Raw genomic sequence first — 13,465 nt, 5'->3', positions numbered from 1 at the left:
TTTGATAACAGTAACAATAATAATACATCTTTGAGTCTAAGCTGCCATTGATTGCAAAACCACATTAATTTCAAAACCACTAATAGGCCGCAACCCAAGTTACGAACAAGATCAGTTCTGTAGGATTGTTCTTAAGTTGAATTTGTATGGAAGTCAGAACAGGCACATTACTTAAGTGTAACTCCAGATACACACACACACACATATGTATATGCATGTTTTGGATGGCATAGGGAAGGGTGAACACTCCTGTGTTGTCGGTTTCGCTGTTTCTGCCCCTGTTCAGAAGATTCCACCCCACTTTCTGTAGGTTTTGGGGAAATTTTGGCTTGTGGATTGGGGATAAAGCTTCAGTGGAGACCCCTTTCTCCATGATAGTAACTCTTCCGAGAGTTAATTTCCCTTCCTAGAGGTAGATTTCTGTTGTCTGAGCCCCTTTCTTAACTAGGAGTCTTTTGTAAGTCGGATGTTTGTAACTTGGGGATGGCTTGTATATTCTACCATGGCTTGGATGGAGGCTCCTTGAGCCATGGTTGGATCCCAACTGAGCAATGACTTTGTGCTTGGTCTAGAATGAGGAGCTGGAGGAAGAGGACCTCTGTGCCATCAGCCACCGCTGGGCCTTCCAGAGAGACAGCAAGAGGTGGTCCCGGATCGGCTCTGATGACGACTCCTTCCCCTGCACCTTGGATGGAGACCCCGCTCCCACCACGAAGAAGGCACCCAGCCAGGAGAGCATCCTCACCGACCTCAGTGTTGACCTGGAAGCCGCTTCGCTCCACAGCGACGCTAGCACCGGAAGCACCACCCGGACCCTCCCCATTGTGGCTGCCTCACCTGCACCCACCTTGGACGACCCCAACCCAGACTTGACCGACCACTCGCCAACTGACCCCTCTCCCAGCTTGAATGGGAGCAGCAAGGAGAAACCCAAGAAGCGCCGGACGCGGAGCTTCCTGAAGAGGATTGAGTCTCTGAGAAGGAAAGACAAGGAGAAATCGGACTCTGCTAAAGCCCAAGAGGAAGGCGAGGCTCAGAGTAAGACCCCCTCGAAAAATGATCCCAGAGACCCTACAATTGAGAAGGCCTCACTCTCAACGGGATGCCGGACTCACCAAGCCCTGACCTTGGCTGAAAGCAAGCAAACATTTCAGCCCAAATGTGGTAGTGTTTATCTCGAGGACTACAATACCGACAAAAGAAGGGACAATTCCGTTCAATCAGGCTCCTCAGACCCGTTCAGAAGGGATTTTTTGATCCATATCCCCGGGGACTACAAACCGGGCACTTTCCCCAAATCGCTCTCCATCGAAAGCCTGTGCCCCCTCCAAGATGGCTGCCTGGCCGACTGGAAGCCTCACCACAATGGTTTCCCGGTGCGCGGCGTGGACAGCCCCTTGCCCCTCCGGAAGAGACGACCCTCCTGTGGCTCCACCGGCAGCCTCTATGACAACGTCCCTGAATTAGGCGACGAAGACAACGACCCGTTCGACTCGGACGGTGAGAAGATCTACGAGAACCTCGACGACATCCTGCAGCACATCTGGGGTCTGCAGCAGAAGGTGGAGCTGTGGTCCCAGGCGCTGCGGATGGAACCGGGTGGAGACAACCTCGGGGAGGAAGAGACGGACTCCGGCGGGGAGCCGGCCAATGGGAATTTCGAGGAGCGGTCTGTCTCGGACATCGGGACGTCCACCAGCGATTTCGAGAGCACCGCCAACTCTCTCAACGAGGGGGAGGACATGGAGATGAGGGAGCGGAGGGACTCCGGGGTGGGAGCCTCCCTCACTAGGCCTTGCAGGTAAGGAGCATGATCTAGATTGGTAGTTCTCAAAGTGTGCTCCATGGAGCCCCTGGAGTTGCTCCTATTATTATTATTATTATTATTATTATTATTGTCGAAGGCTTTCATGGCTGGAATCACTAAGTTCTTGTGGGTTTTTTCGGGCTATATGGCCATGTTCTAGAGGCATTTCTCCTGACGTTTTGCCTGCATCTATGGCAATCATCTTCAGAGATTGCTTGCCATCCTCACCTCTGAGGATGCTTGCCATAGATGCAGGCGAAACGTCAGGAGAAATGCCTCTAGAACATGGCCATATAGCCCGAAAAATCCCACAAGAACTTAACTATTATTATTATTATTATTATTATTATTATTATTATTATTGCAAAGGTTGGCTGGCCATCTGTTGGGGGTGCTTTGCTTGTCCTTTTCCTGCATGGCAGAATAAAGGGGGTTGATTGACTAGATGGCCCTTGGGTTTTCTGCTATTATTATTATTATTATTATTATTATTGCAAAGGCTGGATGGTCATCTGTCAGGGGTGCTTTGATTGTACTTTTCCTGCATGCCAGAAGGGGATTAATTGACTGGATGGCCCTTGGGGATGATGATGATGATGATGATGATGATGATGATGATGATGATGATGATGATGAAGATTATTATTATTATTAAAAAGGCTGTGAAGCATGGCAGAGGGGATTGGATTGGATGGCCTCTGTGGTTTCTATTATTATTATTATTATTGCAAAGGCTGGGTGGTCATCTGTTGAAAGAAGTGGGTTGGACTGTATAGTGCCTGGGGTTGCTCCTATTACTAATACTATTATTATTGCAAAGGCTGGATGGCCATCTCTTGGGGTGCTTTGATTGTGCCTTTCCTGCATGGCAGAAAGAAGTGGGTTGGACTCCATAGTGCCTTGAGTTGCTCCTATTACTATTACTATTATTATTGCAAAGGCTGGATGGCCATCTGTTGGGGGTGCTTTGATTGTGCCTTTCCTGCATGGCAGAAAGAAGTGGGTTGGACTCCATAGTGCCTTGAGTTGCTCCTATTACTATTACTATTATTATTGCAAAGGCTGGATGGCCATCTCTTGGAGGTGCTTTGATTGTGCTTTTCCTGCATGGCAGAAGGGGATTGATTCACTTGGATGACCTTTGAGGTTGCTCCTATTACTATAATAATTATTATTACAAAGGGTTGTTGTAGGTTTTTTCGGGCTGTATGGCCATGGTCTAGAGGCATTCTATCCTGACGTTTCGCCTGCACTTTGGCAAGCATCCTCAGAGGTAGTGAGGTATTACAAAGGTTGAAGATGCCAGCCATAGATGCAGGCAAAATGTCAGGAAAAAATGCTGCTAGAACACATTGGTCATACAGCCCGGAACCCACACAACACTCCAATGATTCCAGCCATGAAAGCCTTTGACAATACATAAAATATGTGGTGCTCCTAAAATTACATTCACACTTCTAGGATTTTCCTGATTTAATATCTGGCTGGAATCTGGGAATATAATTAAATCAAGAGAAAAATCTCAAGCAGGCGTTTGGTGCCCTCTACTGACCAAACATGTAAATTGTTATGTGCCAAATTATATTGCCCATTTAAGCCTTCCTTCAAAGTATTGTGCTGTCCATTCCATGAGAGCAAACCCTTGCTTTTGTGTTTGTGTTCTCTCTGTATTGAAGCATCTCAACATTTTGTATTCAATGGTTTGTATTCAAGCATCTCAGCAGTGCAACAAAGTAAAATATATTTCAAAGTAGAACATATTTCATTTAGGACATTTAGGAATAAAACTGTGTTAACATCTTGTTTCTCTATTGTTCTGGGAAACGAATAATGGAAACTATTTTTTCCACACTTAGCTGTGGTGAGCTCTCCAAGGTGCTGGATCCTGATCCTTAGAAGGGATTCAGCACCTTGGAGAGTTCCATGAATGCATGAACTCACATCAGGAGCTCATTCTGACTGGAGATCCACCACCAACATTGCTTGTAAGCTGACTTTTTGGGGGCCCCAAATTGGGTGGGAATCCCTCCTTACCTTCTTCTTCTTCTCCCCCTTTCTGTGCATCCATTGCCACCCAGGAAACTCCGCTGGCACAGCTTCCAGAACTCGCACCGTCCCAGCTTGAACTCGGCCTCCTTGGAGATCAACCGCCAGTCAGCGGCGCAAGTGAACCTCCTCCAGAAATGCTCCCTCCTCTGCCTCACGGCCCTCATGGAGAAATACTCCGTCCCACACAAGCAGACTTGGGCCTGGTGAGTCTTCGGAGCGGAAGGGGAAAGAAACGGTGTCCGTACATTCAAGGGAGTGCATTCCTCCAGAGAGGGGCTAGGGAGTAGTCTGTCAACGTTTTTATTTATTTATTTGATTTCGGGCACTTCTACCCCACCCTTCTCAACCCCCAAGGGGGGACTCAGGGCGGCTTACAACCGGCACAATTCAATGCCAACAATTCCACAGATAAAATACATAACAGCAATTGCCACAATAGTTAAAAACAATCAATTAATACAATAACAACTAAAAAGCCAATCTAGTGGCCAAATGTTCACTGAGTTCTAAAATCCGTAAATCCATTCAGCATTAAGGTAAAGGTAAAGGTATTTCCCTGACTTTAAGTCCAGTCATGTCTGACTCTGGGATGTGGTGCTCATCTCCATTTCTAAGCCCAAGAGCCAGCGTTGTCCGTAGACACCTCCAAGGTCATGTGGCCGGCATGATTGCATGGAACGCCGTTACTTTCCCGCCGGAGCGGTACCTATTGATCTACTCACATTTGCATGTTTTCGAACTGCTAGGTTGGCAGAAGCTAGGGCTGACAGCGGAAGCTCACACCGCTCCTCAGAATCAAACCTGTGACCTTTCGATCAACAAGCTCATCAGCTCAGTGCTTTAACCCACTGCGCCACCGGGAGCTCCCCATTCAGCATTACCATAGTCCTTTCCAAATTCTGGTCATCATTACCTTGTCAGTCTGCCAGATTACCCAAAAGCCTGGTCCCATATCCATGTTTTCAGCTTCCTTCTGAAGGAGAGGGGGGATGTTGATGACCTAATTTCCCCAGGGAGTGAATTCCACAGGTGAGGGGCCACCACTGAGAAGGCCCTGTCCTTCGTCCCTACCAGCCTCACTTGTGATAGAGGCGGGGCCGAGAGTTGGGCCTCCCCAGAAGATCTTAAACTCCGAGGTGGGACATAGAAGGAGATACATTCGGACAGGTATACTGGGATAGTGCGTGATTTATATTTTTCTCCAGTCGCGCCTTCCCTGATTACGCTGCGTGATGGACTGAATGTCTCAGAGGCAAGCTGGGAAAAATAAACCTATACACAGTAGAGTCCTTATCAGTTGTTTTCAGAGTGTAACTGCACCATCTGATCTTGTTCTGCTCACTGCTTAGAAAAAAACCCCTCTTTGATTCAGTGTTCATCCAAACACACAGGAGGCTTTTAATCTTGACACGTTCCTCTATATACAAAATATAGACTCCGGAAAAGACAGAGCTCGCTCTCATCCCCTCTACCTCTTGGAGCAATGCCCCAGGTTCCCATAGACCACATGGGAAGGAGTGTATACATCATAAGAGACACCCAGAGCCATTCCGTCCAACCCAAGATAGATAGATAGATAGATAGATAGATAGATAGATAGATAGATAGATAGATAGGATCTTACAGCTGGAAGAGATCCTAAGGGCCCCAAGTCCAACCCATAAGAATAGATCAGTGGTTCTCAACCTGTGGGTCCCCAGGTGTCTTGGCCTTCAACTCCCAGAAATCCCAGCTAGTTTAACAGCTGCTAGGATTTATGCGAGTTGAAGACCAAAACATCTGGGGATCCACAGATTGAGAACCACTGGACTAGATAGATAGATAGATAGATAGATAGATAGATAGATAGATAGATAGATAGATTTCTAGAACTGGAAGAGACCCTAAGGGCCCCAAGTCCAAACCATAAGACTAGATAGATAGATAAATAGATGCATAGTTTCCTAGAGTTGGAAGAGACCCCAAAGGCAATCCAGTCCAACCCATAAGATACATAGATTGACAGATAAATATTCAGATAGATGAGAGGATAGATGGATGGGTGGATGCATGGATGGATGGATGGATAGATAGATAGATAGATAGATAGATAGATAGATAGAGATAGATAGATAAGATAGATAGATACAATCCTAGAGTTGGAAGGGAGCCTAAAGACCATCCAGTCCAACCAATAAGACATAGCTAGATAAATAGACTCATAGAATTGGAAGATACCCAAAAGGCCATCCAATCCAACCAATAAGTAATAGATAGATAGATTGACAGATAGATAGACATATAGATAAGAGGATGGATGGATGGGTGGGTGGGTGGGTGGGTGGCTGGATAGATACAATCCTAGAGTTAGAAGGGAACCCAAAGGCCATCCAATCAAACCCATAAGACATAGATAGATAGACAGACTTCTAGAGGTGGAAGAGACACCCAGGATCATCCAGTCCAACCCTTTCTGCCATGCAGGAACACACAATCAAAGCACTCCCAACAGATGACCATCCAGCCTCTGTTCCCAAACCTCCAGGGAAGGAGATATTCAAGGAAGTATATTCCAGTCTTCCACAACTCTTCCCAACAGGAAGTTCTTCCTAATGATACATTGTGATACATTTTTCCAATATTTAGTCCTGGGTATCGGGTCCGCTTCTCTCGGTCTTCTTCTTGCCTCCAAGCCCAACCTCCCCCTCAGACTTCCTTGATGATGGCTTCCTTGTCTCTGCCAGGACTGTTCCTAAATTCATGAAGCGGAGCAAGACCCCCGACTACAAGGACAAGAGGGTCTTTGGGGTCCCACCGATGGTCAACGTCCAGCGGACGGGGCAGCCTCTTCCCCAGAGCATCCAGCAAGCCATGCGCTACATCCGGAGCCAGTGCCTGGACCAGGTGAGGAGACAACAACAATCACCACAACAGGATGGGCTCTCCTCATCAAGAATCAAAGCCATTCACGAGGAAGGCCTTGATTTATATATTTGGCTGAGTTACACTTAAAAAATGTCCCTGTTCTGACTTACCCCCAAATCCAATTTAAGATTAATCTACAGAATCTCTCTTGTTCATAACTTGAGGGCTGCCTGTACTTGCATATTCATAACACTATGTAACAAAATTTGAAAAATATTCTCTTCCTGGTTTGAAAGTGTTATTTCCTGTTTAATTGTGTGACCCTTACATTGAAAGTAGTTGTTCTATTGCAGTGTTTCTCAACCTGGGGGTCGGGACCCCTGAGGGGGTCACAAGGGGGTGTCAGAGGGGTTGCAAGAAACCATCAGAAAACACAGTATTTTCTTTTGGTCATGGTGGTCCTGTGTGGGAAGTTTGGCCCAATTCTATCATTGGTGGGGTTCAGAATGCCCTTTGATTGTAAGTGAACTATAAATCCCAGCAATTGCAACTCCCAAATGTCAAGATCTATTTTCCCCAAACTCCACCACTGTTCACATTTGGGCATATTGAGCATTCGTGCCAAATTTGGTCCAGATTCACCATTGTTTGAGTCCACAGTGCTCTCTAGATGTAGGTGAACTACAGCTCCTAAACTCAAGGTCAATGCCTACCAAACCCTTCCAGTATTTTCTGTGGGTCATGGGAGTTCTGTGTTCTAAGGTTGGTTCAAGTCCATCGTTGGTGGAATTCAGAATGCTCTTTGATTGTAGGTGAACTACAAATCCCAGCAGCTACAACTCCCAAGTGACAAAATCAATCCCCCCTCCAACCCCACCAGTATTCAAATTTGGGCCTATCGAGTATTTGTGCCAAATTTAATCCAGTGAATGAAAATACATCCTGCATATCAGATATTTACATGACGATTCGTAACAGAAGCAAAATGACAGTTATGAAGTAGCAAGGAAAATAATTATGGTTGGGGGTCACCACCACATGAGGAAGTGCATGAAGGGGTCGCAGCCTTCGGAAGGTTGAGAAACACTGTTCTATTGGATATTGTATTTTATATTGCTTTTTGTATTCATATGTTTTATGTACTTTACTGTGTTGTCGTTTGTGTCTTTGGTTTTTATTTTATTGTAATTTGTTGTTTGGGTTTGGACTCATGTAAGCTGCCCCGAGTCCCCGTTGGGGGAGATGGTGGTGGGGTATAAATAAAGTTGTTTATTATTATTATTATTATTATTATTATTCTACTCCAACTAGTTTGTGTCACAAGCTATGTTGAATTGGTTGAGACTCAATAAGATACTCATTGAAAAAGTAGAGCAAAATGTGCTATAGCAGGAGGTCCCTCCCATAGCAACAATGTTTTTCCAGTTTAATAATAACATTTCCCCTGATGATGATGATGATGATGATGATTCTACTCCAACCAGGTTTGCAGTTTGGGTGTGATCCTGGACTCATCGCTGAGCCTGGAACCCCAGGTTTCGGCGGTGACCAGGGGAGCTTTCGCACAGTTAAAACTCGTGCGCCAACTGCGTCCGTACCTTGGGAAGTCTGACTTGGCCACGGTAGTCCACGCTCTGGTTACATCCCGTCTTGACTACTGCAACGCTCTCTATGTGGGGTTGCCTTTGAAGACTGCCCGGAAGCTCCAATCAGTCCAACGGGCGGCAGCCATGATACTAACAGGAGCGGGGCACAGGGAGCATACAACTCCTCTGCTGTACCAGCTCCACTGGCTGCCGATCTGCTACCGGGCTCAATTCAAAGTGCTGGCATTGGCCTTTAAAGCCCTAAACGGTTCTGGCCCAACTTATCTATCCGAACGTATCTCAGCCTATCAGCCCGCCAGGACCCTAAGATCTTCTGGGGAGGCCCTGCTCTCTATCCCGCCGGCTTCACAGGTGCGGCTGGCGGGAACGAGAGACAGGGCCTTTTCTGTGGTGGCCCCCCGGCTTTGGAACACCCTCCCTATAGAGATAAGGTCAGCCCCTTCGCTGATGGCGTTTCGGAAAAAACTTAAGACATGGATGTTTGAACAAGCATTCGGATAATCCGACGAAACGAACCTTGACTATTAAGGACTGGTAATTACGGACGACGAATTTGGATTGTGATCCCAGTTACGAGATGCACTTGGATTGTTATTGGTGGCCCAATAATTCTGTATTTTATATGTGTTTTTATGCTTTTAAATTGAATATTGCTGTTTTTAGATGTTGTAAACCGCAATGAGTCGCCGACTTAGGCTGAGATATTAGCGGTATACAAGTGTAATAATAAATAAAATAAATAATAAATAGTTTGTGCCACAAGCTATATTGAATTGATTGAGACTCAATAAGATACTCATTGAAAAAGTAGAGCAAAATGTGCTATAGCAGGAGGTCCCTCGCATAGCAACAATGTTTTTCCAGTTTAATAAAAACATTTCCCATGTTTTTATGATGACATTGTTAACCTAGGAACACACAGTAATTGGCAAAGCAATGCATTAAGCATTTACGGCCAATACTAGATAAGGACAATAGCACAGCATCGTCTGCATATAAGAGCAAAGGAACATGGATAGAGGGGAGATGGGACTATGACAATTCACCCAGGAATCAAAAGTTATGGAATAAATGCATTATCAATTGCTTTCATGTCCTGAATCACTGGGGTGTTGTGTGTTTTGCGGGCTGTATGCCCAATGTGTCCTATCTTATCAATGTCTGGATGTCCATTTCATTTGTACGTGGATTGCCAACAGGCTTGCTTTTGCTTTTCCTGCATCCAGGTCGGCATTTTCCGCAAATCGGGGGTCAAGTCCCGGATCCAGGCATTGCGGCACATGAACGAAGCCTCTCCTGACAACGTCAACTATGAGGGGCAGTCGGCGTACGACGTGGCGGACCTCCTCAAGCAGTATTTCCGTGACCTTCCAGAGCCCGTCTTCACCAACAAGCTGACAGAAACCTTTTTGCAGATTTACCAGTGTGAGCGGATGAAAAAAGGCTGTGTCACTGTGGGTTAGGGTTGGGAGGCCATCCTGAACTTGCTCCCATAGATTCCATAGACTTCTGTCCCCTGTCCTTAGGAAGAAAATGGAAATTTACTGAGCAAACCAGCAGGAAGTTAAGGAGAGGGAGGACTGGAGGACTTGAAAAGAAGGGTGGAACTCCTTGTGAGTCAAAACAGCAGAAGAGTAGGGATTTCGGACAGGAAATTGAGGAGATGAAAGTGGAAGAAAGTTCAAATTGAGGACTTTATGACCTAAAGATAAAGAAGGGGGAGCACAGGAAGAGGGAAATGGCTATAGTAAAAGTAGATAAGAGGCGTTGAGAGAAAGACAAAGTAGAGAGGTGTGAATATATTTATTTATCGTGTCATCAGCAACCATTGTATTACAATTCTAACAGAGCAAACACACAGATTAAAAAGAAAAAGGAAAAAAAACACACAGATTTTGCAAATTTGGTAGTTGGTTAAATGTCCTTTGACCAGTATCTGGCCCCTTGGAGTGCCTCTGGTGTGGCCGCAAGAAGGTCCTCCATGGTGCTTCATGTGGCAGGGCTCAGGGTGCATTGCAGCAGGTGGTCAGTGGTTTGCTCCTCTCCGCACTCGCATGCCGAGGATTCCACCATGTAGCCCCATTTCTTAAGATTGGCTCTGCATCTCGTGGTTCAGCGCCTTCCAAGTTGCCCAGTCTTCTGTGTGCCCAGGGGGGAGTCTCTCATCTGGTATCACCCATGGATTGAGGTGCTGGGTTTGGGCCTGCCACTTTTGGACTCTCGCTTGCTGGGGTGTTCCAGCGAGTGTCTCTGTAGATCTAAGAAAACTATGTCTTGATTTAAGTCGTTGACGTACTGGCTGATACCCAAACGGGATGAGCCGGAGATGTCTCTGCCTTGGTCCTTTCACTATTGGCTGCTACTTCATGGCGGATGTCAGGTGGTGCAATACCGGCTAAGCAGTGTAATTTCTCCAGTGGTGTAGGGCGCAGACACCCCGTGATCATGCGGCATGTCTCATTCAGAGCCACATCCACTGTTTTAGTGTGGTGAGATGTGTTCCACACTGGGCATGCATACTTAGCAGCAGAGGAGCATAGCGCAAGGGCAGATGTCTTCACTGTGTCTGGTTGTGATCCCCAGGTTGTGCCAGTCAGCTTTCGTATGATATTGTTTCTAGCGCCCACTTTTTGTTTGATATTCAGGCAGTGCTTCTTGTAGGTCAGAGCACGGTCCAAAGTGACTCCCAGGTATATGGGTGTGAATGAGAGGTGTGAATGTTTTGGTACTTTAGGAACCTCTACTATATGAAGGCTGAGTTGCATCTCAGCCTGGTGGCACTATTTTTCCCAATTAGCTTTGCTCTGACCAAAACAAACCTATTGCATTTGATCTCCTCACCTCTAGTGTCTGATTGACACAGATGCTATGGAGTTTGGCTAAACGCTTCTGGCCCAGCTTAGCTATGCGAATGTATCTCTCCCTATGAACCTTCTAGGAATTTGAGATCATCTGAGGAGGCCCTGCTCTCGATCCCACCTGCCTCACAGGTGCGCTTGGTGGGGACGAGAGACAGGGCCTTCTCGGTGGTGGCCCCTCGGCTGTGGAGCTCCCTTCCCAGGGATATTAGATCTGCTCCCTCCCTCCTGACTTTTCGAAAACAAGTGAAAACCTGGCTCTTTGAGAAAGCGTTTGGAGCTGCAGCGTAACCAGTTAATACAAAATCGTAATACGAACATGGAATGGCTAAGACTATGTAAACAGATGAGGAATTTGGATTGGAAGACATTGGTTTTTTATTGATTTTTATAGTTTTATAGTTTTTATGGATTTCATATGTCTTTATGATGTGTTGTAATTGTCTTTATTGATATATGTATTCTATATGGCATCTAATTGTTGCCGGTCTGTATGCCTCCCTGAGTCGCCTTCAGGCTGAAATGGGTGGGATAAAAATGTCGTAAATAAATAAATTTGGGGGCAGCACCCAGGCTCAGCACTTACCTTAATGGGCGCCTTGTTTCCCCAGTTGTGCCCAAGGAGCAGCGCCTAGCAGCTGTGCAGGCGGCTATTGTGCTGATGCCCGACGAGAACCGAGAGGTCCTGCAGACCCTCTTGTACTTCCTGAGTGACATCGCTTCGGCCGAGGAGAACCAGATGACCTGTGGGAACCTGGCTGTGTGCCTGGCCCCCTCCGTCTTCCACCTCAATGCCTCCAAGAAGGAGAGCACCTCCCCCAGGTGAGCCTCTAGGGACCCTCTTCCGCCTTCATGGCCATCTCCTGGCATAACACTACGCAACACAATTTGCGTTCTCTCCACTCTACTCATGTTCCCTTATTCTTATATGCAGATGATGCTGTGCTATTGTCCTTATCTAATATCGGCCTTAAACACTTAATGCATTGCTTTGACAATTACTGTGTGTTTCTGGGTCATCAATGTCATTTCCTAATTGGTCCTATCCTTATTCTTATATGCAGATGATGCTGTGCTATTGTCCTTAATTAGTATTGGCCCTAAATGCTTAATGCATTGTTTTGCCATTTACTGTGTGCTCTTAGGTTATCGGTGTAATTTCCTAATTGGTTCTATCATAAGAAAATGTGGGTTTTTTTGTGCATGGAAGGAAAGAAGGGGAAGGAAGGAAGGAAGGGAGGGAAGGAGGGGAAAGAGGAAGAAAGGAGAGAAGGGAAAAGGAAAAGGAAGGAAAGAAGCATAGAGGAAAAGGGAAAGAAGGAAGAGGAAAGGAAGGAGAGAGGAAAAAGAAGGAAGTATGGAGGAAAGACAAAAGAAGGAAGGAAAAAGGAAGGAAGGAGGAGGGAAGGGAGGGAGGGAGGGGAAAGAGGAAGAAAGGAGAGAAGGAAAAAGGAAAAGGAAGGAAAGAAGCATAGAGGAAAGAGGAAAGGAGGAAGAGGAAAGGAAGGAGAGAGGAAAAAGAAGGAAGTATGGAGGAAAGACAAAAGAAGGAAGGAAGGAAGGAAGGAAGGAAGGAAGGAAGGAAGGAAGGGAAGGGAGGGAAGGGAGGGAAGGGAGGGAGGGAGGGGAAAGAGGAAGAAAGGAGAGAAGGAAAAAGGAAAAGGAAGAAAAGAAGCATAGAGGAAAGAGGAAAGAAGGAAGAGGAAAGGAAGGAGAGAGGTAAAAGAAGGAAGTATGGAGGAAAGACGAAGGAAGGAAGGAAAAAGAAAGGAAGGAAGGAAGTAGGGAAGGAGAAAGAGGAAGAAAGGAGAGAAGGAAAAAGGAAAAGGAAGGAAAGAAGCATAGAGGAAAGAGTAAGGAAGGAAGAAGGAAGGAGGAAGAAGGGAAGGAGCGAGGAAAAAGAAGGAAGTATGGAGGAAAGACAAAGGAAGGAAGGAGGGAAGAAAGAAAGGAAAAGGAATGGAGAAAAGGAAGGATGGAGGAAATGGGAAGGAAGTATGGAGGGAAGAGGGAATAAAGAGGAAGGCAGGAAGGGAAGAAGGGAGGAAAAGGAAGCATGGAGGAAAGATGAATGGTGAAAGGAAGGGAAGGAGGGAGGAAAAGGAAGGAAAGAAGAAAGATGAAGGAAAGAAGGGTGGATAGATAGATAGATAGATAGATAGATAGATAGATAGATAGATAACAAGAACTTGGCAGCTTTGTTAATTTTTATTATTCCAATAAGAAGGTGGTGCAGGGTATCTCTGGGCACTTTAGTCCTGGGAAAGCAAATACTAAATTTACAAATTTACACTTGATGT

The 13,465-nt window shown here is 46.0% G+C and overlaps 1 protein-coding gene across 4 annotated transcripts in view; it reads left to right on the top strand.

The window, feature by feature from the left end:
• The window catches only part of STARD8 (StAR related lipid transfer domain containing 8), a 302,491-nt gene that overhangs the window by 56,958 nt on the left and 232,068 nt on the right, over window positions 1–13,465 (top strand). For all 4 annotated transcript variants that reach the window (XR_010910310.1, XM_060755989.2, XM_060755988.2 and 1 more), the window contains 5 exons: window positions 573–1,801; window positions 3,886–4,059; window positions 6,580–6,739; window positions 9,534–9,732; window positions 11,777–11,987. Coding sequence is in view for 3 of the 4 variants with exons in the window: in XM_060755989.2 (XP_060611972.2) it covers window positions 573–1,801; window positions 3,886–4,059; window positions 6,580–6,739; window positions 9,534–9,732; window positions 11,777–11,987 (1,973 nt within the window). In the remaining variant the exon portion in view is untranslated. The remainder of the gene's footprint in view (window positions 1–572; window positions 1,802–3,885; window positions 4,060–6,579; window positions 6,740–9,533; window positions 9,733–11,776; window positions 11,988–13,465) is intronic.

This window comes from Anolis sagrei, chromosome 10 (genome assembly GCF_037176765.1).
Source record: "Anolis sagrei isolate rAnoSag1 chromosome 10, rAnoSag1.mat, whole genome shotgun sequence".
In the NCBI taxonomy this organism is placed as follows: Eukaryota; Metazoa; Chordata; class Lepidosauria; order Squamata; family Dactyloidae; genus Anolis; species Anolis sagrei.
The sequence above is the reverse complement of the archived record's forward strand: the minus strand, read 5'-3'. Positions and strand labels throughout refer to the sequence as shown.